Genomic DNA, 24608 nt, shown 5'->3' on the forward strand with positions numbered 1-24608 from the left:
CCCTGCTGGAATATGTTTTAGCTTGGCAGTTTTGATCTTGTCCACATCAAAGTTCCGATTTGTTTTGTTTCTACTGCATTCCCATCACAGGAACATTTTAAATTAACAAACCCACCCTCCCAGACTTACCCATCAGCACCATGATGTAACCCATATGTAACAATGGAACCTTTTACTGTACCTGAGCTGTTCATCCCTCCAGCTGTTGGCAGCTTTCACGGGGAAAGGATGGTGCAAAATTCTCAATGACCCTAATTTAATGGGCCTGCTAATTGGTTTCTAAAGCAGAGGGACTGGAATTCTGATTAATGGGCTGTGGCCTGCCTGGGACTTGGCTCCTAGTCCGTCTGGCTGCAGGGTCCTTATAGGCCTGGTCTCCTTCAGTGGAGAACAGAGAACTTGAGTGCACCTGTACTCCCCTAGCAGGAAAGCTGGCTCATCTCCACCCTGGGTCACCCAGTTCAAGGCAAGCTACAGAGCCGAGTCTGAGGTAACGGGGCCCTGCTTGGCATGTCCGAGAGGCGGGAGTCAGGGCGTGTACAAGCTTCGGGACAGAGGATTAAGGCTTCTAGGAGCTGCCTCGGCTCACAGCCACTGGCAAGGCTCCAGACAGCACAGTCTGGCTGATGACATGAGTGCTGTTCTCACCAGCTGCCTGAACCAGTCGAATGGAAAAGAATCCTATGTGTGCTTCTCCACTAACACAGATTGTACGGTGAAACAGGCCGTGGCTATGAATGGAAAGTAGCTTCTGCTCTAGGACCAGGAAGGAGTTGCACCTTCAGGTGTTGGTTTTCTGTAACCAGCATTCCAAGAAAGATGTCCTTAGGACAGTATAAGATTGCTGCAAATTGACTAGTGTTGAGAAATTGCCAGGTTTTTACCCAAGTCAGAGCCCCCCATCCCCTTCTCTGTGTCCCTGGGTAGAATTTTGCGCTTCTCCCAAATGATTCTTTATAGGAGAGCCTTGCAGTGGTGGGGGTGGGGGTGGGGGTTGGCTTTCTCTGCCTGAAGGATGTGTGCATCTGTGAACTTGTAATTTCATGAGGGGTTGGGGTCACCTGGCATCAGCCAGTATTTTGCTTGGCATGAAACAGGTTCAGGCCACAGCCCCACTGGGCCCCTTATTGCTTGGGACACATAAATAACAACTTGGTCTCTCTTCCCCTTGACCCCGTTCTCCACAGCATCAGCAGGGCAGCGTGCTTCAGATTTCACCTGTGATGCGGGTTGAGTCACATTGATGTCACAAACAGATGCCAGGTGCTATAAGAGTCATCTTGGGTCTGATTTGTTTACGGGGTGAAATTCTTTGGAAATACCACTCCTGGAAATCTGACTTGAGACCCAGCTCAAGGACCATGTGGCATTCTGCAGAGAGGATAGGCCCGCTGGTTAATAAATGCCAGGATGTTGAAGTGGGGTGCCATTGGCCAGACTACAGCCCTGTTAGGCGTACAGCACTGCTGGTCAGCTAGGCCTCCACCCTTGTGTTTGGTGAACAGAGGCAACTGTGAAGCAGAAGCACTCAAGACACGCAGCCTCAGGTGACCTCTGGCCAACCAGTCTACCACCTACTCTGTTTCCATGTTCCGTGGAGATGAAGACAAGGAGGAGGATGTCATCACCTGCCTTGTAGGGTCGCTGTGAGGATTAACCAAACGGATACAGGTCATGTGCTTAGCACCAGCCAGGGAAGCAGCAGGTACCAGTGCGCGAGCTTTCCTAGGCCCTGGCGCAGATGTACGTGTGATGGCTTGCTGAGTGTGGTCACCATATTTCACAGAATTTATGAACCTTCCAACCAATCTGCCCTCCCTTCCCTGGCATCTTGCTGTCTGCGTGCTGTGTCACTTTAGCTCAGAGGGTGAGTGAATGGACAGGACAGAGTTGAGGCAGGGTCACTGGGCTTCATTGGGCCCTATGGGAGACTAAACACTTCAGGTGGACCTCATGTACAAAGTGTAACTGGTCACAACCCACTAGGTTGTCTCACCCTCTCACAATGGGCAGAACTGGGACTGAATCTCCAGAAGTCAACTGATTCCTGGGCAGGTGCAAATGGTCTTTCAGTTTTCCTTTTCTTGCTTGCCCTCAGCGTCCCAGAACCAAGCCTACCCTATGTCTGTGTGTCTCTTTCTCACTAATCTCCAGGAAACGAAATAGTTTCTTTTGAAATGTAAAAAACATTAGAGTTGTGTTGTCTGCTACATAAAGTCTGTCCTTAAAATGTTTTCAGATCACTTAAGTGAGTTGGAATGATAGCAGACAGTATCCTTTAAAGCAGGAGTGCTTAACTGGGAGGTCTATAAACTTAGGAAAATAATTTTATTTTCATTAACCCAGAGATTCCCAAACTTTGTGGTTCACAGCATCCTTAGCACATCAATTCATTACAGTGAACTGGCTTCTTAAGATGACTAACCATAGAGCTGGGAGGACTATGGGCAGAGCTGGGTCCCCTTGTTAACTCTCTAGTCCTGACTTCCTGTTGGAACTTTGTGGTAACTTCCTGGGGAGGGATCTTGTTATATAGAGGCCATCTGGGGAAGGAGCACTTTTTTTTTTTTTTTTTTTGCACGTGGGTGGCAGGTTGGGAGCGCGGCTGGAGGAGTGCATTCTCACACTGCTGTGTTGGTTTGTTTCTTTTTTCTTTTTCGAATAAACAGCTCTTTTAGTGGATTGTCTGAACAGTTACTTTGGCCAGTCGACACAGTGGCCCCTGCACTGTGCCATTCCACCTATCCTTTCAACTCCTTGCACGCACTGGTTTCTCCTGCCTCCAGACCTGTGCCTATGTTACTGCATTGGTGTGCCTACTCCTGTCTGTCACAAGCTTCGTCCCTCTCTGCCTCACCCCTCCACAGGAGGGCTCACTCCCTGTTCATGGCCAGAGCAGCCCAGCCCTCCTCCTTTTCATTACTCATCCAGGTATTACTTAACCACTCAAAGAGTGTCATATGACTGTGGAGTCCCCAGACCTGTCGTGGAGCTCAGACGGAATGCATTGGCTGAGTTAGTGAAGGTCTGGCCATCACCACATTTTCCCTGTGAGAATGAGAGCTGCATTCCTTTTCCAGAGCTTTTAGATTGAGCTGGACACTCGACAGTGACAGTCATGTGGGGTCATTGTAGGGTGCCTTCTATCCCTGAGTCATTCACTGAGCACCTGCTGTGTATTGGGAGAACAGGAGTGAAGTAAAGGATGGCCCTTCCTCAGGCTTCCAGATGTGTGTGCGCACGTGCGCATCACTGAGCTTCAGAGCCACACACAGCTCAGGGAAGCACCAAGTACAGCAAATGAAAGACCTCAAGGTGACAGGGAAGGGACCCATGTAGCCCCCTGTTTTGTTTGGAGTGTTGATTGTATGGGCGACCACTGTGGGAAGAATTCACCTAAGGCGGTGGCCTAGTTGGCTCTGTGCCTCAGAAAAGTCACCCTGGCCCTCAGCAGCTTGCCAGGTGCCCCTCTTCCTTGGCCCACAACAGACTAGATTCTTGTTAGTTTCCTTCATGTTTGCTGCAGTACAAATGAATGGCTGCTTCAAGTTTTTTAAAGGCTTTTACTTGCCCACAGTCATGGGAGGGCCAAGCTGCAACATTTAGGGTAGGTTGTTTGGGCATGGTCTCTCGAGAGGTGGGGCAGAACAGGAGTCCTGCATATCTCATGGTTATTCCCATGGCTCAGTTGTACATGGTGATCCCTCCCATGGATGTCACCTGTCATTTGTTGTCCACAGAGCCTCCTAAAAGAAACTTCAAGGTACTTGTGGCTCCCAAGTCCATCTCGTCTGTCAAACACATATCATGCCTTCATGTTTGAACTAAAAATCTCCAGTAGTTTCTTTCCTTGTGGAATTGACCTCAGGCACTACAAGAATGTGGGTCTTGTGCTTTAGTTTTTCCTGTTAGTTAAGATGGTGGCCAGTTAATATTGGACCCTCCTGGGGGTGCATATTCAGCTCACAATTGGGGACTTCCTTGGTTCAGAGGCCCACTGAAACTTCCCAGGTATTGTGTAAAATTTTGGACCACCCTGGCTGGGTAGCCTGATCTTTCCACATCCTGTGTAATAAGTTACTTCTCTGTACCTCAGTTTCTTCATCTTCAAAGTGGGGTGAGACTAGAAGCAATCTCATGTGTTTTGAAGATTAAAATGTTACCATATGTCAAATGTGAGCCGGCTGATTAGGAATGGAATGAGGTTTTGGCTTTTGTGCTGGAGGTGGTGGTTTAAAGCACAGAGACAAGGCAGAGTTGGAGGGTCAAGTTTTCTGTAGAAAAAGCTCCATTCATTTTGTGAACAGAAAATCTTTGCCCTCAATGGCCCATCTGAGCCTAGCTTAAAGGTGGAGAAAAGTGGTTACGGCCAGAGCTCTCCATCCCTGGGCTTCGCAGACTATTTGGAAAGAGAAGGCATAGCCCAGCCAACCCCAAACCTCCAGAAGTCAGTTACCTTGACGACTACGTCTTGCCTTTAGGACATTGCTTGGAGATTTCCTGAATGTCATTACTTAATGTGTGGGGCTGCTTCATCCTGGTGGGACTTGGCAGGGACCTGCCAAGTGTCCTTGTGGCTGACAGGGCTGCCCCTGCCCCTTGCCTGCCAGGGTTCACCTGGCACGTGGTTGGCTGTGTGATTCCCAAGCTTCTTTCCAGGGGAAATCTAATGGTGGAAGCCAAACTGCACATCATTCTTTATCCTCACTTAATGTCACCCTCCCTCCCATGCTTGCTTCTCTAGCACATCTAGGCCTCCCTTCAGGATGGGGCTGTTTATCCCTTTCGTCCCTTTGGGTACATTGGTCTGCTGCATGGAAACCCTCTTCCAGCTGACTACAGGCATCCTTAATCTCACTGACGTACTTCTTTCTCTGTGGTGCTGCCCTTCTGTCAAAACAAGCACTTCACATGTCCTATACCTCTCTCTGCCTCATTCGCAGCCACTGGACTAAAGGCTACTTCCTGGCGGACTGGCAAGTTGTCCACGTCATTCACCTGTCTCCTGTCTCACAGGTCCCATCTCCAGTTTCTGTATTTGCCCAATAAATAATTACCCCCATTTCTTTACCTACCCATGTCAGTCTCTGCCATTCCTGTGAACACCTCTCCGTCCTCCCTCTTCCACAAGTTTCCTGCAAACTCTCCTAGCCCACTGGCTTCTCCACCTGCAGCCAGTCTTGGCTGGTTCCCCTCCAGAGAGAGCTGCGTGAGGCCACAAGCCAGAGGCCCTCTTTATACATGGCCAGCCCTCACCACTTCCCCCACGGCTCTCCTAGAGGCTGGGGTGCCCTCACCACTCCTGCCTCACCCATCTTATCTTGATACTTGTATCCTTAACTGTGGGTTGTGTGTGTGTGTTTTTAAAATCAGTTTACTGTTTTATTATAGTACCTTTATTTTGAAAGAAAATGAGATCAGAAGCCACACATGGATATCAGTAAAATTAAATTCCATGAGAACAAAACAACATTAAGTTCTCTCCAGATAATGTAATAGTGTGTGAACCATCCCACTGCCTCACCTGAGCCCTAGCATGTCGCTCTGCAGATGGCTGTAGACTCTGCCTCTCTGAGGTTGAGGTCTCACTCTTTTTTCCATATATATATATATATATATATATATATATATATATATATATATATACACACACACACACACACACACACTTTATAAAAGTATGAGGTTTTCTTTCCTAAATGACAGATACAACTATTTTTAAAGTACATGAATCAATTAAGAAAAAAACTAAGAATGGCCTCATTTCAAGTGGCTACCTACTTCCATTATAAAGCTGCATATCGTGTGAGAGTTGAGTTTCAACCCAAGGTCCTGAGATGTCTCATAAAGCAAAGAGATTAGAATAAAGTCTTTTCCAGAGCAGCTTCACAATTACCCTACCTCCAACATTCCAGTTAAAGAAAACAGCGGAAAGTATGACCTCTTTAAACAGGAAGTGATGGAGGCAGGTTTTTTTCCCACTTTAGATCGCATGAAGTTCTTGCGGGGTAGTCGTGGCTGCCAGCCTGCACATCTCGGTGGCTGTCCCGCTGGCACACGGGCATGAGAGGTCCCACTCTTGATCTACTGAATCTGAGAACTTAGAGAAATCCTCTTCTCTTCCTTGCTACTCACCTCAGTACGAAGGTACACCTTTGGTCTGCAAGGCTCCATGCACGGCCAAATGCAGCTTCCAAGGTGCCTCCTTCTGTCCCCTCCTCAGGCTGCCCACCACACCTTGGTCACCAGTATATGCTCTCAGCCAGATTCAGTCTAGCCCCGGTTTCTCTTCCCTGTTCCCTCTTCTCTGAGCAACCTCTTCCTTTTTTTTTTTTTTTTTAGCTGAGCCATCCTGCCACCTGTTGGCAGCTCAGCTCGGGCCGGGTATCGAACCGCTGTTGCTCAGAGTTAAAACTCTTGAGCGAGCTCTTAACCAACTGAGCCACTCGGCCGGCCCTAAGCAACCTCTTTCTGATGGTTCCACCTCTTACTCCAGCCTTGGGGTGCTTCCCCTCCCTGGTTTTGTAGGTGGCCTCCTTCCTGCTTTCATTGTGGTGCCTTTACTGAAGTTTCTGGGCTCGGGGCGCACCTCATATGCCTCCCTCCCACCAGTGCACCTCTGTCTCCATATCCTGCCTTGATTCATGCCACAGGCACTGCTTTTCTGGACGACAAGTGGCCGTTAGTTCTAGCCACACTTATACCACAAGTACCCCGATGGGAGAAGGGAAGTGCCTTGTATCCCTAGGGCCTGAAGTAGGCTTACTCAGTCACACTTGCCTTTGGAAACTGTTGTACAACGTTCACTGCGTTCCTGCGAGCTTGCTATGTTATTGCTATGTCTCACCAGGCCCACTGTCAGATGAAGTTGTTTCAGGGGAATGCCCTCTGTGGTCCTGCACCCCTGGCATGCTATTCTCAGCTTGGGGACGCTCCCTATAGGCTGCTGTCCAGCTGGTCTCCACCTCTAGTGCCCATCACGCCCTTGTGCCAGCTCTAGGTGCCCCTGTCCCATCTCGAGCACCATGTGTGCAAGAGGTACCAGGAAGCAGCTTGGCACCCGTAAAGTACTTTCTAATCCCCCTTCATGTAAGTGTTCTGCCTGGGCAAGTGTTCAGGTAGAGTACACCTGTCCTAGAGGTTACCACAGGAGCCGTCCTTGAGGCTCGGGAGTACCCTGGGAGGGCGCAGACTAAATTCTCACCTGGTGTCTGAGACACAGTTGGACCTCATTAAATACTTCAGTTCAGCATGGGATGCAAGACCTCCTCTAGACACCTGACTCAGCTGCTGTAATACACCCTCCCTCCAGCATCCTGGATGTCTCCATGCAGGTGGCACGAGTGTTTCTCTTCTCAGTGTTGTCCTCATCTGTGAGCTAAAGGATTAATGAATTATTCAGAATTATTTTTAAGTGATTGGCCTATCATCTCTGAATAGGCAAAAAGCGCTCTTAATCTCTTATCTGTTTAGTGAAAAAAGATAAACAGTCCTTCCTCTTAAAGCAAACATGGATTCTGTTCTCAGACTGAATCTGTATCATTCAAGGTTTTGCACACTGTAGCCTTGGACTGCTTTTACCTGTTCCCCTCCCTGTGGCAGCCGCCTCCTTGGAGCAGCATGCTGTCTTCATGTTCTAGCCAGTCAATAGCTGTACCTTCGGCGGACCAGAGCACCGTGGAAGGAAAGCTGTCTGTCTGGCCATGTCAGTTTTGTCAGCCCTCAGGCTCATTCTGCAGCCAGGACCCCAGTTGGGGACATGTGACTAGGACCCACATATGGGGCAGTCAGCCTGCCTGCCTCAGGAGATGCAGCTCTCCACAGCCTCCCATGACACACCTACCACTCAGTTGCTTTTATGTAGCAAGCTTTCCCCCGGTGCTTTTAAGATTTGATGATTTTCCAGAACTGCATTTATAAAAACCTGTGTGGGAACCTCGGTTTAAATTTACACTTGGACTGAATTATAAAGTAATTCATCAGCAGCTAGAGTGTCTGGCATGTGCTAAGAATGTTCCAGAAAGAAGACCATGAGCAGAGCCAACCAGCTTGCCCTGTCCTGTCCTGTCCCCTCGGCCGACCAGAATTCTTTGGTCCTAAAATCGACCCTCTTTCCTAAGCCCTTGCCAGACTCCCTCAGCCAGAGAGATACTCATACCCCCACTAATTTCTGGATTTATTAATGGAAATGTAGGCAGCTCCTAGCCAACAGTCTGTCTTACTCTGGGCACTGGGTTTAAAACTGATCATTGCTTTTTCTTGCCAGTAGAAGAGTGTCAGAAAAATAGTGCACAAAAAGGATGCAAATGGTCAGCACACGTTTGAGCAGATGTTCCTTCTTATTAATAGAGTGTGAGAACTCTCAGCACTTTGATGAAGGGGTGGGTTTGTTTCTGGAGGGCAGTTTGGCAATAGAAACATGTACCCCTGACCTTTGGAATAACTGAACAGGTGCCCAAAATTGCCCTTGTTGGGGTGTTTTTGGTAGAGTTTGGCGGCTTGGCCTGAAGCAGGGGTTGATAGGTGAGGGGAGTGCACGGGACAGGGTGCTCAGACAGACACTGAGCTGGGGTTCTCACCACCTCCCATGCAGGTCACAGGAGGGACTCTGTACCGCTATAAATAAACTTTGAAAAGCTAGTTAATAAAACAGTAGGTTGAGTATGCATTCATTATTGTATTATCAGCAGTTTCCTTGTGGGATTTCTTTAATTAGCAAACATGTATTATTTAAGTTGCCAGAAGCTGTTCTTAGTAACTGTGCGGCTTTGCCTTGAGCACTCAGCAGTGGACTGTGGGCCTTCTAAGGCATGCAGGCCCACCATCCTGCTCTTCCCTGCCCGGCCCTGGCTCACCACACTACTGACTTGGGTCTATGGTTTGTGGGCCACAAATGCAAACAGTATAACGTAAATTACATATTTGAACCTTGTAAATCATCCTGTCTCACACACAGGCAGTGTCTGCTAAAAGCTCTCAGATATTGTGAAAACCTGGTTTGTTGCTCATTGTCCCTCCTTCCCTCCATAACACCGCAGCCCCTGCTGCCTCCTGTTTGTCTCGCTTCCATGCTCTGTCCCTCTCCACTGGTGCCTCATCTCTTTCCTGCTAGATGACGAGTCTTTGAGGAGAGTAGACCCTGGGGCCCTTTTTTAGTCAGTACATGGAGTGGCTCCTTGGCTGACCTGACCAGTCTGCCAGAGGAGCTCAGTCCTTGGAGGCCACAGCCGGGGGGGAGGGATGAGCAAGTCATTATGTTGGCGCCTCTCTGCTGCCTGGTCTCTGACGGTGGCTTTTCTCTTCCCTTGTAGAGTGCCCGGTGAAGAATGTGATGGGATCAGTAGAATGTCTGCGGAGAGCGGCCCTGGGACAAGATTGAGAAATCTGCCCGTAATGGGGGATGGACTAGAAACTACCCAAATGTCTACAACGCAGGCCCAGGCCCAACCCCAGCAAGCCAACGCAGCCAGCACCAATCCCCCACCCCCGGAGACCTCAAATCCCAACAAGCCCAAGAGGCAGACCAACCAACTGCAATATCTGCTCAAAGTGGTGCTCAAGACACTATGGAAACACCAGTTTGCATGGCCTTTCCAGCAGCCTGTGGATGCCGTCAAGCTAAACCTCCCTGTGAGTAGTTTGAGCAGGACCCAAGGCCAAGTCCTCCAGGTCTCCTGCACTGCTCCTGGGGAGGACAGACTGTTGGGCAGGGTAGAGCTACACTTTGAGTTGTGAAAGCATGAACTCCAATACCTGCAGAGCACCGAATGGGTGGTTTTAGCAGTCCTGATGAATGGAGATGGGGAAGGTCAGAGGATGTACTTAACGGCTTAAGCAGTAACTGGTTTCTTAAGAGATTGGAATCCCAGGAAATAATGGTGTAGAGAGTGATTGAAACGAGGGTGAAGGAGCACTTGCAGTTTTCCTTTCATTCCATGGAGAGCTGAAGTGGGAGCACTTGGGGATCTGCCCCTTGCTTCTTAGGCCCGGTCACCTGGCCTAGGAGAGGTAGACACGGTTGGGAGGGGGCTGGCTTGCTGCAGGAGCACTATTCTTCTGGTAATGGCACCATCATCACCCAGAGCACAGCGCAGGAAAGGTAGATTATCTTCCAGGGAGCCCATTCATGGAGGTGGTCTAGCTGGAGGGGGTGTGGGTGCAGCTTTGCCCCAGCTGCCTCTGCACACTCCCTCACGTCTGCCTGCCCCATCGTGGCCATACTGCACTGGTTCTTTGTCTTTTGTACCCACGCGCCTCTTTTCTCTCTAGAGAGGTTTCCGTTTGCCCACATCCCTAGCAAATGATTCTGGAAACTCAACTTGTATCCCTAACAGAACCTTGGGGAATAGATGGGATAAATGTTTTTTCTTTTCTTTAAAACATCAAGGACTGATTGCCTTTAAGTTTCCCTCTGCTGTTGGCCAAGTCCCACCCCTGCACCCCCTCCCCTGGACAAGGGATTAAAATTGAACAACCCAAGTGGAGGTTTGCTTGCTAGAACTGCATAGCTGTAGGAACCTCAGCCAGACATCCAGTTTCAAGAAGGATGAATGCACCAGTGTGACCCTCCTGGCTTGAAGGTCACTGTGTCTTTGACAACTAACTGTTCAGTACTATGCTGAATACATGTCATGTGAACTCAGGAAGAGTCAGAAAGGGGGCACTGCAGGTCTGGGTCATGAACTGGCTCAGGAAAGGGGATAGAGGCAAAAGAGGGTCCACCAAATCTGGGCTTTAGAAGCCACTCTTGTCATTGACGGTGACACTGAGTAGAGACAGCCAACCTGTCACTGGAGGGAGGCTCTCTTGGGAGAGGTTGCTACACTGGTCCCTGGCTGAGCCAGTCGTGCACAGTCCATAGGTTAGGATGACCTTCCCAGAGCAAATGCAAAGAACAGGGAGACGAAGCCCGGGGGTAGACACCAGGGGGGCCCTCAGCTTTTAGCACATCAGAGGGAGGTGGGAGCCTGCACAGGGGAACAAGGAGACCTGCCTTCAGAGAGCAGTCTCCCATGTCTCCATATTGGAGGCTCCAGGGAGGCCAGAGATGATTCCAATCTGACCCTCCTGTTGGCCTTTAGGAGGGCATTGGTGACCTTAGGAAGATGTGTCGCAGAAGTAGAAACCAGATTCTCAATGGTGTGAATGAGAAGGTGAGGACACAAAGCCATCATTTCAAGAAATTTGGCTTTGAAGGGAAACACGACGGGGCCAGAATGGATGAGGGGTTGGTTTGTGCAGAATGATGCAGAGCTAAGAGGGCGAGGCAAAGGAGAAAGGGGCCTGGGGGTACCCAAGATCCCCAGAAGACAGCTTCCCAGCCAGTGGGACAGCCACAAGGGAGAGTGGTCTTTTAAGCCAAGGGCTTTGGGAGTTCAAAGTCTTTTCTCTGAAGTGGAGACTGGGCTCCCCAGGGGCACAGTGTGTGAATCCCCCTGTCTATGACTCTTGAAGTCACCCTCAGCATCTCTGACATAGGAAAGAGAGACTGATCAATGGTGGCACTGACCCAATATCTTTAGAGAAGTTGGAAATTGTGAGGAGCCGGCAGGAGGCAGGGGCTGGTTGGCTAGGAGCAATGTCATGCTAAAGCCCAGTTTTTTAGGGACCACCCCCACCCCAGGAGATGTTAATAGGGCCAGCCAAAAAAGGGTTCCTTTTTCTGTTTTCTGATGCCTTCCAGATCTTTACTTGTGTTTTGGCCCCTGGTCCCTGCTGGATGTTTCATTAGAATGTCTGCCTCTTTCAAATTCAGTGCACATGTATGGTTGGACTAAACCTACTGCCCCCCTTGTCAGTCCCTTCCCCCTTTTGTCTTCATCTCACCTCCTCCATCCTCAATCACTGTCCTGTTTGCCTTTGAGCCACTTGATACACCATGGTCACTTTAAGCAACTGACAACATTCTAAGAGACCTCTGGCCATAAAATAAAATCTGAATTTCCACTTAAGCAGTTATATTTGGACTTGGTTCTCTTGGGAGAGGTGGTCGGAGCATAATATAATGTAGAAAATCTAGCTCAGTCTCCCCTCGCAGCCTCCTGGCCAGGGTGCCTAGGTCTGGGATCTCGGCCAGCCCTTACATGTAAGCCGGTGGCTTTTGTTCTTTTCTTTTGGGGGTCAGGGCAACTCAGAACCTCCCACCCCCAGCTCACCTTTCCAGTACTGCACACCACTGTTCCTGGGCAGGACCTCAGCACTTGCTAACAGATAGGCCTGCCCCTGCCATCGGGCTTCCACTTGGACTTGGTTGTGATTCCCCATCAAAGCCTAGTTCTTGGTGGGGTCAGCTGGCTGCAGGCAGGTCCCTGAGCCTGCTGGCCTTCTGTTGTCCTTCCATCTGGAAATCCAGGTGCTGCCTGAGCTGTCCCCAGATTCCCCTGTGGTTGTTTTTAAGAGTAAACGTTTGGCTTTTAGTATTACAGATTTAGAGAAAAGTTGTGGCAGTAGTAGAGTGTTTGATCCGAAGGACTTCAGGACATCTACGCCTGCCATCTGGCTCCTTCTGTTTAACACTTTTAGAGTAAGATCCGAGGAGTGGGTCTGTTGGGTTTTTTTACTTGAGGGTTGTGAAAGCTGTGCGGATTCCTCATTTGGCAGTTAACTTGGTTGGTTGTTAGTTGTTCTATAGTGGTAGACTGTGTGCAAGTCAAAAAAGTGGAAGTCCAGTGAACTTGACTGAAGGTGGAGTTCTGCTCCATGGTGCTTCAGTGTGACAGAAAGCAAGGGATCCATCCAGTTGTTGCGGGTGGGCTCAACTGCTGGTTCTGTACTTTGTATTTTATGGACGAGTAAAATTTCAAACGGTGGGGAGAAAGTACAACCTGCCACAGGTGGTTTTACTAGATAAGCACTGTTCTCCCTATTTATTTAAAATGGAAGGATATATTAACATCAAAAAAATAGAAAAACCTAGATATCAGCAAAGACAACCTATTCCCAGACGGGGCAGTTGGCAAACTTACACATTTTCCCTCCAAATTACCACCCAGCATTTGGGTATCCTTCCCTGGTTCACTTTATCTTGGGGTCCCCTTGAGATTGCTCACTGATGCTGTGGAAGAGCTTCAGGCTGTGCACCTGTGGGGTGATCTGGAGTGAGATCCGCAGACCCACCTACAAGAGCTGTGTGGCTGCAGAGGTGACATTGGCCTTTGCTCTCTCTCCCTCTGCTCTCCAGGATTACTATAAGATCATTAAAACACCTATGGATATGGGAACAATAAAGAAGCGCTTGGAAAACAACTATTACTGGAATGCTCAGGAATGTATCCAGGACTTCAACACTATGTTTACAAATTGTTACATCTACAACAAGGTGAGATGGGGGGCCCAATGTCCAGCTGCCCATGTGGAGGGGAGGAGGAGGAAGAGGCAGGCATGTCTAGAACCCGTGGGCAGGGGTGCTGGAGTAGGCGGGATTGGAGTCTTGCAGAGGAGGCTGTTAGAGGTAGGGATGATATTGGGTTGTTGGAAAAGTCATGACATATTTTTTCTATGTATTGTTGCAAAAATGCGTCATGACTTTTCAGACAACCCAGTAGAACCCATGGTCTTGCCTGTGACTGGTGGGGTTTTTTTTTGCTGGGAGAGGGGTGCTGCCATGTTTTATTTCCAAACCGTCCTTGTTAGCTTGAAGCATGTGCTTCCGGTACCCTTGGGATTTTGGTTCCTGAGCATGTCTTAGTAGAGAAGGTGTGAGAAGGACCATGACAACTCATTAAAATGCCCGTTTGGATGATATAAATTGTTGGGAAGAAGGCTACTAAAATGTAGTTGTGCAAAGGTGTACTCAAACAGAAACCTTGATGTGAGAGGGGGCATTGGGGCCCACCACATCTGGAACTGTGAACATGACTATTGTCAACTTGGGCCATAGCATCAAGTGTCCCCTGATGTTAATACATAGACCTGAAGATCACTTCTTAACCCATTAGCCAAACCTTTCGGCTCGGCTATGCCATGAAGCCGGATCATTTATTTACAGTTCAGACCACAGATGTGATTAAAACCAACCCTTTCAAATAGAACGGCCCTGGAGGGAGACACTATACAGAACTCAGCTTTTGACCTCTGCTGGTGTAGTGGGTAAAATTGCCCAGAAGAGATGGGTAGGTGAGTTTCTTGAAGTTTACCACATTTTTAAGTCTCAGCTCTCACCATTAGGTTTAAGCGAAATGTACACAGACAAGGTTCTCATTTTTGAGCCGATTGGGGAACAGCATGTTACAGACAAGGGGACAGTGGGGACCCATAAGGCAGTGTAAGTTGGACGTTGCCCCAAGCCCCTTGATCTGCCTTGGGGGTACACTGGGAAACATGGTCAGAGTCCTGCCAACATATCTATGGCAAGAAATCCTTTGTAATTCAAGTATATCTAGTGAAGTTGAATTGTGTCAAATGAGGCTCTAATGGAAGGGAGGGCCCCTGTATGTGATTGGAGATTGTCAGATGCTTAAGGCATTAGAATGGTTTCTCAGACAGGCCAAAGCTTAAAAGGCTAGAGAGGGAGGTGCTGACTCAGCAGACCTGCAGGCACATAAGCCTCTGTAGTGCCTGGTAGTGGAACTGTGTTGTGGCCCTTTGGGGTTCAGTTCAGAGACCCTGAATATGATGCTTCACACTTTGGGGCAGGGGTGGGTGGGTGGCACAGTGTGGGGAGCTCTGTCTGTCTAGAAAAATAGGAGGGCTTTCTGACCCTTAGCCCACGTGTCTTCTCTTCCAGCCTGGAGATGACATAGTCTTAATGGCAGAAGCTCTGGAGAAGCTCTTCTTGCAAAAAATCAACGAACTGCCCACAGAAGAAACGGAGATCATTATAGTCCAAGCAAAAGGAAGAGGACGTGGGAGGAAAGAAGCAGGTAGGGGACCTCTAGCACTGTTAGTCGCACACTGAAAGAGCAAGGAAATGGCCTTATTTCTCCCCAGTCTTTGCCCTTCTCCACCCCCAATGGAGGACTAAGAGTGGTGGGAAGATGGCTGCATTACACACTGGCTGCCATGTTGCTATTTGGATATAGTGGGGCCAGTTGTAGTGGTGGATCTGCCCCAGAGGGTCCCATGACCATGTGAGCCTCTCTCAATGTAGAAATAACAGCCCTGCCTTTTTTTCTTTTTCTTTTTTTATGAACTTCAGTTAAGAAGAAAGTGTAATCTTGTCAAAGCATTTTTAAGTTATTTGAATTCTTCACCCCGTCAGTGCATAAATAGTCTGTACTTTTCCATTTTAGAGAAAAGAAATAAATCTGACCAAAGGCAATTTTAACTAATATCCCTATCCTAGAGCCTTGAGGTTTGTTATCTGAATTATCTTAATCCACTTGTGTTGGAGCCATGCCTGCTTTTTGGTGCCAAGTCTTCTGAAGTCGAGGCTGTCTTGTCTATCTCAGCACCCACTCCTGCCTTCTGCATCTTGCCGTCCACGGCTCCATGCTGCAGAATGGTGGCACTGACAAGGTGGCTGTGCTGTGAGCTGTGTGCCTTGCTTTCACCTGGCTTCCCACCCTGCTCAGAAGTGATGGCTTCACAGGAGCATAGAGGGGGCCAGCTGCCCTGCAGTGCCGAGGGGTAACCAGGGAGAGCTGGTTTAAAGGGTCAACCCTTAGCCATAGAATGTGCTGAGAGGCGTCCAGCCAAGGGACCTCACCCTCCCTCCCTGGGACCAGGGGTTTGGTCTGCAGGTGGGGCAGATGTGGGGCCTTGTATATCCGGGCTCCTCCGCACAGCTGCAGGGAGGCATCAGCCAGCCAGCCTCCCCTATGGCTCAGGGAGGTGGGGGCTTGCCGGTTTCCAAATGCCTTGGCCACGGCTACTGATGCCGGGCCCCTGCCAGGAATGCTTACTCAGAGGCAGTGCTTTTGGGAATGAGGACAGCACTGCCCAAAAGCTCCAAGGAACATTTTTCCGCCCTCTGTCCACAGTCCTGGTGCTGACTCTCGGCGTGTATTTCCTGTTCCTTTGGCCTGGGCTTCCATGCTCATGAAGGGTCTTTGTGCCCAAGTGGGGACTTGCAGCCAGTATCCTCTGGGAAGTGTGGAATGCAATGTGCTGCTGCTGTGAGAGCTCTTGGGACAGGTGGCCAGATTTGGCCAAGGTCCGGGGTGTTCAAGCAGTTCTGTCTCTTAGGCAAATAGTTACAGTGACACTGTGTGCCAGGCCCACAAAGATGTGTGCTCCCCACAAGGTCTACCTGTATATGTGTCAGGCTCGGCATCTAACCACATGTCCCTTTTATGATTGGTAGGGACAGCAAAACCTGGTGTCTCTACGGTACCAAACACAACACAAGCATCGACTCCTCCACAGACCCAGACCTCTCAGCAGAACCCACCGCCTGTGCAGACCACACCTCACCCCTTTCCCACCGTCACCCCAGACCTCATCGTCCAGACCTCCGTCGTGACAGTGGTGCCTCCCCAGCCACTGCAGACACCCCCGCCGGTGCCTCCCCAGCCACCGCCGCCACCCACGCCAGCCCCCCAACCCGTGCAGAGCCACCCTCCCATCATTGCAGCCACCCCACAGCCTGTGAAGGTGAGTATCTCATGCATGCACGCATGTGTGTGTGTGGCCCAACCTCACCATTAGTGACCTCTTGCCCTGTTCCCCCCACCCCCTTCCATAGCAGCGAGGTTGGCAGGAGACAGTCACCCACCCATCCTTGCCGGTACTTCATGCAAACCCTGTCTGGTTCCCGGGGCACTTGTGGGTGTTTCAGGGGGATCTTGCTGTGTTTGAGCCAGCACATCCCAGAAGCTGATGCCCTGCTGTTGACCCAAACACCCCATAAAAGAGTCACTCATCCTGGGGCTTGCTGACCCCTCCTATTTCTGACTTAGACCATGCATGTTGGCAGAAGCTGGCTAAATAATCTCTGAAATGTGTCTCCCACAGTGGCTAACGGGCAGGCCTTGCTCTGGCGAGCCCCTGGCATTGAGTAGGAAGCTGCTTCAGGAGATTTCATTAGCCTCCGGTGGGCAAGTCCTGTACTCAGTGGCACATTTCTCCTACCCCTGGCAGGGACTTGTCCCAGCTGCAGAGCAGAGTAGTGGGACAGGGCCTCCCTTTCCCCGGGAGGGTTGGGAACCTGGGAAGGACCTGGCCTCAGGAGTGACCCCAAGGGCCCACTATGCCAGCCGCACCTCTGACCGTACTGTCACTCATGTACTCTTGGCAGACAAAGAAGGGTGTTAAGAGGAAAGCGGATACCACCACCCCCACCACCATCGACCCCATTCACGAGCCACCCTCGCTGCCCCCAGAGCCCAAGACCACCAAGCTGGGCCCCCGGCGGGAGAGCAGCCGGCCTGTGAAGCCCCCAAAGAAGGATGCACCTGACTCGCAGCAGCACCCGGCGCCAGACAAGAGCAGCAAGGTCTCAGAGCAGCTCAAGTGCTGCAGCGGCATCCTCAAGGAGATGTTTGCCAAGAAGCACGCAGCCTATGCCTGGCCCTTCTATAAGCCCGTGGATGTGGAGGCGCTGGGCCTGCACGACTACTGTGACATCATCAAGCACCCCATGGACATGAGCACAATCAAGGTGGGCAGGCACCCCTTGGGCCAGGGGAGGCTCCTGGGAACTGTGCCCCAGCTGCTCTCTATACTCCTCACCAGCCCAAAGGGGCCCAGCGCCCCCTGCTGGGAACTCTGGGGACATGTTCCCAGACAATGGCGATTTTGGTCACAGACAGCAGTGCTGCCCCTGCATCTGCAGGCGAGCCCTTCTTGGCCTTGGGGCTCAGTGCCCACAGGCACCTTACACAGATTAGATGCCGCAGGAGAGAGTGGGGGTTGGTGACTTTGCCAGGCTCTGTATCATGAGCAGGGACTTAATGTCTTCTCTCAGAGGAGGCACATAACTCTTGGCATTTTCACTATTGTATTCTGAGGCCTTCTGTTTTTGTTTTATTTTAAGCTCTTTTGCATTTTTCTCCTGGTGGAGTAAGCCTGCCCAAAGATGGGATGGGCACAGCAGAGGACAGTGCTGTGTTCCTTTTGACCATTATTCTGTCCTGTGTCACCAAGACCAGTGTACGCCTGGTCAGAACTGGGCCCGGCCCTCTCCTTCGAGCTTAAGCTCTTCCTCTATAGAGTTTTCTGTGTCCACTTGCCCCATAGCCAGGCACAGTGACCCCATGGGTGGGTTTGCATCCTAGCAGGGCAGTTCCCAGCCCTGAGACTTGCTGTTGAATGTCTCCTTGTCCACCTGATGCTGAGAACTAGGGTGATCACTTCTCTCCATGGCCTGGGGTAAACCCCAAGCCCCTGAGGACACCAGCTTGCTCCTACAGGCAGTCCTCTCTGCCGCCACCTCCTGCTGGAAGAGGCAGACACAGCCTGTCTTGTCTTTCCAGTCTAAACTGGAGGCTCGTGAGTACCGTGATGCTCAGGAATTTGGTGCTGATGTCCGGTTGATGTTCTCCAACTGCTACAAGTACAACCCTCCTGATCATGAGGTGGTGGCCATGGCCCGCAAGCTCCAGGTGAGGCTCTGGGAAACTCTGGGTGTGATGGCCTGCGACAGAGCAGGCCAGGTTCCTGAGCCGGCCAGGTCTCTGGGCCTTGGCAGATTGTGTCTCTGTCACTTGCTTTGGTGTAATGCCATGTTGCTTTGGCAGAGTGGACTCTGTAGGATAACTCATACATTTCACACTGGGATTGTTTTGTTATGAGTAAAGCAGGGGGGGTTGGTTTTGGTTTTGGTCTTGGGCATTTTGTTTTGGGGTGTCCCACTGAAAGCCCCCTCCCCCCCCACCTGCATTCTGTTGCCCTTGGCCGGAAGAGCGCGTGTGCTGTGCATGGCCCAATCTCTTCTCCAAAACAGACCTGTCTCAAGTCGGCGGGGGACACTTTTGCCAGGTAGACACTTTGTCACAGTTGTGAACTAAAGTAACTGCTCGACTGTGGGCATTTCTTCACCAGAGCCCTGAAGCCTTCCGGCTGCAGGGCAGCTGCATCTAGATGTTCCATCGTGTGGCCACGATGCCCTAACACATGGGATCCATGGCCTCTTCAAGTGGATCCAGGTGATGCACACTGTAGAGGGCACACGGGGGGAAGGGAGGGGCAAATTACAGCATAAACGTGTGAATTAACTACACATTCTTTTTTTTTTTTTTTAAGGAAAATATATATATACCCAGTATCAACAGTTATCTGTACCTAGAAAGATCAGGGATTAAAAATTATGGAGAATAAAGCCAATATTTAGTACTGTTATAATCTGCCCTTTTTTTTTTTTTTGCTATATAAAATTATATATATAACATAAAAATGCCCTGCCGTCAGAAGGTGCAGGCACTCTGGCTGGAACTCAGGTTTAGTCTGCACATCTGAACTCCAACCCCCACCTGGTGGCTGGGCAGGACTTCCTCATTCCTGCCTTTCCTAGCCATTTGTGGAGTACTTCTGGGGCAGAAGTTAGGACTTACAAAAAGCCTTTGGTGACTTGTGGATCTGCTCGAGTCAGAGGTCACCTGAGCCCTGCTGCCCACCTGCCTCCTGTCTGTTAGCTCTGCATGTTGTCCCACAATCAGTGCCATAGTATCTCCTGCCTCCTCACTGGAGCCAAGGCACTGTCTCTCCTGTTCTTTCACTTGGCCCCTGTCCTGGTCAGTTGTGCCTTGGTTTCAAAGGTTGTGTCCTGAACTCTTGTGGTAGGAAAAAACCTTTCACTAGTGTGGACCTGGCTATTGTTATTTAAATGCACACTCAGACTTGAAGGTTTTTAATTTCTACTGTTTATATATAGTTTTATTTTCTCTTAGTGTTTTTTTTGCTCTGTTTTGTTTGTTCGTTCTAAATTGGGGAATTGGAGGAGGGCAACAGTGTTGGGGAATTGGGGAGGGGGACCAGCCAAGTTGTTGTTCTAAAATCTTGGTTGTGGAGGGTGCCAGTCGGGTAGCTCGTGACGACCTCTAAGCTCAAGGTGCTGTGTTACAATCTTAGTTGCGAGTGGGTGTAGCCACCATCCCATGCAGGAGTCGAACCAGCAGCCTTGTTATTAAGAGCGCACACTCTATCCATAGCCATCCGGGCGACAGCTCAGCTTAAGATGCCGAGTTCAGTCTTAGTTGCGGGCGGGCGTAGCCCACCATGGAACAGGCAGTCTTGTTGTTAGGAGCTCGTGCTCTCACCAGCTGAGCCATCCTGCCGCCTGTTAGCAGCTCAGCTCGGGCGCCGTGTCACTGACCCATGTGGGAATCGAACCGATGGCCCTGTTGCTCAGAGCTTGCGCTCTTAAGCTCTTAACTAAATGAGCCATTTGGCCGGCCCCTGTTTTTGTTTTTGTTTTTTTTTTTAAGAGGGGGGCCCCCTTCATTTGGTGCTGTCTGTTGGCTTTCTTCATAGAGCTGCCTGTTCACTATTTTACTTTTGCATTTCCCATCCTTGAAGGAGCTCAGACTTTATCATTTTACTGCAATTTTCATATGTGGCCACCAGGTGGCAGTGGTGCCCCCAGCACAGCACCTTAGACAGACCTGACCCCCCCCACCCACACCCCCAGGACGGAAGTAGTTTTTTCCCACGTTGATACCCACACCCTTTATTTGCTGTTATGCAGACAACTAAATCAGAGCAAGTTCTCTGCGAGCACCAAAGGTTGCTATTTTGAGCAGCTTTATTTAAAAAGAAGAAAAGAAAGCATTCTTTAATATATTCTAGCTTTCTGTCTTCCTAATTTTTGTGCCTGTTTTAAGGTTTTTTTGTGTTTCCCTCTTTTTGGGAGTGGCGTGACCATGCCTAAACACAGTGTTTACCCATAGCAAGACCACTGATATGCTTGCCACACAGCAGCCTCTTTCTAAACGACCCCCCAAGCACCAGGTTGGACTGCATGAGGTCCTTGCCCTCAAGGAGGGTCCACTTCAGAAACGTGCAGTACCCATGTGGGCTAGCACAGGACTGCCTCCGCCCTCAGTCTGCTTTGCCTGCAGCAGAGTGGCTCACCATGTTACTGAAAGTAACACGCCAGGAGGAAAGTGGGGGAATTGGCATGACAGGCTCCCTACGCGGACTTCTCATCTGGAAAACAGTTGCAGTGTTTATGGCATTTGGTCTTTGTTTTTTTCTTTCTCTCAAAGCTCTCCCAGGTCAGCATGGTTTAGTTGGCTGGATTCCCCAATGGAGAGGGCGATAAACAAAGTCCCAGCCCTATTTTGCCTTTGTTAAGAGGTATTGGGACCTACAGTCTCTTGGGCTATGCCCAGGGATTGGGCTTTACCCAGGAAATGTGGTATGGAAGAGGATCTACCTTGTTTTCCTCTTCCAGCCTCTACATTCTGGGCCTTTCGAAAATCCACATCCCACTACCTGGCAGCCATGGTCAAAAACCTCTGAGCTCAGAGTTTCCTCAGGAGCCTGAGGGTGGCTTGGAACCACAGCTGCTGGTGGTACTGCCCTCTGCTCTGTTGTGAAGTGAGGAATAATTTAGGAAGTTTAGTACCCATGTGGATTACCAGTTTTATTTTAAGAAAAAGTGCAAATTCAAAGTGGTATGCAATTATTTCTAAAGTAAGGGAAAAAATTAAACTGAGAAGTATGTTGAGATCCTGCATTAGATCCCAGAGACGGGAAGCTTGGTGGTGGGGGTTGGGGGGGGGTGTGTCTGACTGTCTTCTACTCACTGCTGCCACCCTAGCACCTGGCACCTACCTAGTGGCCTCCTGCTGCCTCCCTCTTCCCAGCCTCTACATACTGATTGTGGCCAAACCCCACAGCAATATCCAGGCATGGCTGAGAAGGGGCTGACCTGGCCATACTTCTCCCCGAGGGTCTCCAGCTGCACTGGCCTTGGGTCATTTCACCTGGGAGGTCTTTGGGCACTGTGGCCTCCCAACATCTAAACATCTCTGTTTCACTAAAAGGAGTATGGGGTGTGTTTCCCCTAAGAATCTGATGTAGGCCCAGAGTAGGTGACCTGGTCAACATTCAAGTGAGAGGAGGTACTTGCTCTGAAACCAGTGTGGTTTGCTGATGCAAAGAATCACAGTATGTGTGGCCCAGACTCTCAGGGTGGGGTACAGATGACAGCATGCCAGACGGGGGAGCTGGGTCCACCCTGAGATGCGCCAGAGTGAGTGCCATCTCCCGTTTCCTTAGCCGCCCCACCCTGTGGGGAAAAAACAGGAACGTCCTTGTGACAAGGGTAGTGCTGCCTGGCAGCTGGCGGGGAAGCTGGGCCAACAGACAGGTGGCACGAGGCAGCTCCCACTTGGTAAAGGGTCACCTCCCAGTAACACTGAGTGCTGGGCCCTGCTTGCCACCGTCTTCTCTTCATGACACCTTTTCAGACACATTTCTCCAACCTGCTTCCTGTTTCTTGGGAGCAGGCCTGGCTCTTCCAGATGGTTGTGTGGATCACTCGGGGACCCATGCCTGCCCACATGCAGGCCATCGTGCACAGGGAGAATCTTATTTCCCACCAAGGCCTCTGCCCTGGTGTGAGGCTCCCTCCCTCCTCCTGTCTTTTCATTTGCCCTTAAATGTGCTCCAGGGTTTCTCTCTGAATAAATTAGAAAGGTGTTGCCCTTCTAAGACTTAATCGCAAAACTACTCAGACAGCAGAGTCCGGACAGGTACCTTGCCAGGAGGAGCAGCTGCCTCAGAGGAGGCCAAACTGGCTGGTCTGGAGTGGAAGGGACAGCACCACAGTTGTGTAGGACACCTGCCCTGCTGCCCAGGGGGAGGGGAGATTGGAACCTGTGACATCAGGAGGGCTTCCAGGGCTAGACCTGTCAAGTGTGCTCCGGTTTGAAACAGCAGCCTTAGAGCTCAACCCCATGGCCTTCTTGGGCCTCCTGGGCCGCCGTGCTCTCTGTAAAGTCCCTTCCGTCCTGTGAGATGCCATGTTGACTAATTTAAGGCTTAAAGCAAATCCCCAAATCCTGCTGGGAAGCCAGCCCTGTTCCTTTTACTGCTGTCCTCTGTCGTCACTAGATTTACCATGATGGAGATCTCTGGGTAGGGAGGGACCTGCCAGCTGGTTGGTGAGGTAGCACAAAGCTGGACCTCTAGGTGCCAAGGTAGGGCTGCTGCCCCTGAGCTCCATGACCCCACAGTCCCATCAGATTCCTTGATCTTAAGAGTAGGAAGTCTCAGTCTCCTGGGGTAGGATCCTGAACTCAGTAGCCCCGTGGCTTCTGCTAAGGTTGCTTACACCTCTCCACTCTGGCTCCCCCGTGTAGCTTGTCCTCAGCACCCCTACATTCACTGTCCTGTGTCTTTCTCACTCTGTCTGGCACGCCCTGGAGACACCTCAGCCAGTGGCACGGCTCTACTTAGTTACACGCCCCAGAGGTGATCTGAGGAGGCAGACACAGACATGTGCCCGCTGTAGCAGGAGCTCGGCCACCTCACTGGTCGCAGGCTCTATGCTGACAATACTTGCACTTTAGGCCCTTTGCACGTGTTGTTTCCTCTGCTTGGACCACTCTAAAACTGCAGAACCCAGCCACTCCCTGCGGGAAGTGAACTGGAGGTGGGCAGCACCTCCTGTTCTGCCCACTGTTGTGTCTTGGTGCCTGGCCCTGGCATCCAGAAGGCTCCCTTAGGATGTGCTGACTGAGTGCCAACCTGATGGGAGCCACAGGGCACTCCTAGGGGTCCTGCCTGCAGCCCACCATCTAGCAAGGATTCCCCAGACTGACATCTTCAGTGGGCGGCTGCCTTCTGTGACTTATGTCACCTATCCTTACTTGGGCTGTGTCTCCCAGGGAGTGGGTGCCAGGCCACATCAGGAGCACCTTTATCCTCAGTGTGAGATTTGAGAGAGGCGTGTCGGAATTGCTGCCAGGGAGCCCTGGCCAGCCTCTCGACTCAGTGACAGGAAGAGGGTCACTGATGGCCCAGTCCTCTTTGACCCTCCTGCTTGCTTCCTATTCAGTTGACCCCAGCAGCCAGTGAGGCTGTGGTGATGCTGGGCCGTGGCCCAGCCACCCTCCGCCCATATGCCTGGGGACCCAGCAGCCCTGATGGGCACGGTTTTCCCCCCAGGATGTATTCGAGATGCGCTTTGCCAAGATGCCAGATGAGCCTGAGGAGCCTGTGGTGCCTGTGTCCTCCCCTGCGGTGCCACCCCCCACCAAGGTTGTGGCCCCGCCCTCATCCAGTGACAGCAGCAGCGATAGCTCCTCGGACAGTGACAGCTCAACTGATGACTCTGAGGAGGAGCGAGCCCAGCGGCTGGCGGAGCTCCAGGAGCAGGTAAGGGCACCAGTAACCCCAGTCCCTCCAGAATCTATGAATTGGGCAGTCTCTCCAGAGTTCTCCACAAGATGGCCGTGGCTCAGAGTCCCAGCAGGAGCAGAATTCCCAGTGGTGCCCTCTGCTAAGTCACAGGCATGTTGAACACACAATATAAGTACACTGCATGTGGAGGTGGGGAGACATGGTGGTTCCTGGGCAGAGGCGAGGCTTCTGGATCCTTCCAGACGCTGGAAGGATCGAGCCAGGGAATCGTCTCCTAGGGTTTACATGGTCGCCCTGCTCCTTAGAAGCCAGCAATCAGGCTCTAACGTCCCAGTGTGTCTGCACTACTGCCCAGCCTCCTAGGGACCCTTCTCCTGGGACCAGGATAGCAATGAGACTCGGGATCTGTTGGCTTTGGC

General features: G+C 50.8%; 1 protein-coding gene across 1 annotated transcript in view; it reads left to right on the plus strand.

Annotated features, from left to right (window-relative positions):
- The window catches only part of BRD4 (bromodomain containing 4), an 82149-nt gene that overhangs the window by 38083 nt on the left and 19458 nt on the right, over positions 1-24608 (plus strand). Inside the window, exons 2-8 of the mRNA XM_019631737.1 lie at positions 9312-9630; positions 13181-13318; positions 14726-14861; positions 16244-16533; positions 17177-17539; positions 18354-18482; positions 23995-24204. Of these exons, the coding sequence (XP_019487282.1) occupies positions 9346-9630; positions 13181-13318; positions 14726-14861; positions 16244-16533; positions 17177-17539; positions 18354-18482; positions 23995-24204 (1551 nt within the window). The 5' untranslated portion in view covers positions 9312-9345. The remainder of the gene's footprint in view (positions 1-9311; positions 9631-13180; positions 13319-14725; positions 14862-16243; positions 16534-17176; positions 17540-18353; positions 18483-23994; positions 24205-24608) is intronic.

Source organism: Hipposideros armiger, unplaced genomic scaffold, assembly GCF_001890085.2.
Source record: "Hipposideros armiger isolate ML-2016 unplaced genomic scaffold, ASM189008v1 scaffold_1045, whole genome shotgun sequence".
NCBI lineage: Eukaryota > Metazoa > Chordata > Mammalia > Chiroptera > Hipposideridae > Hipposideros > Hipposideros armiger.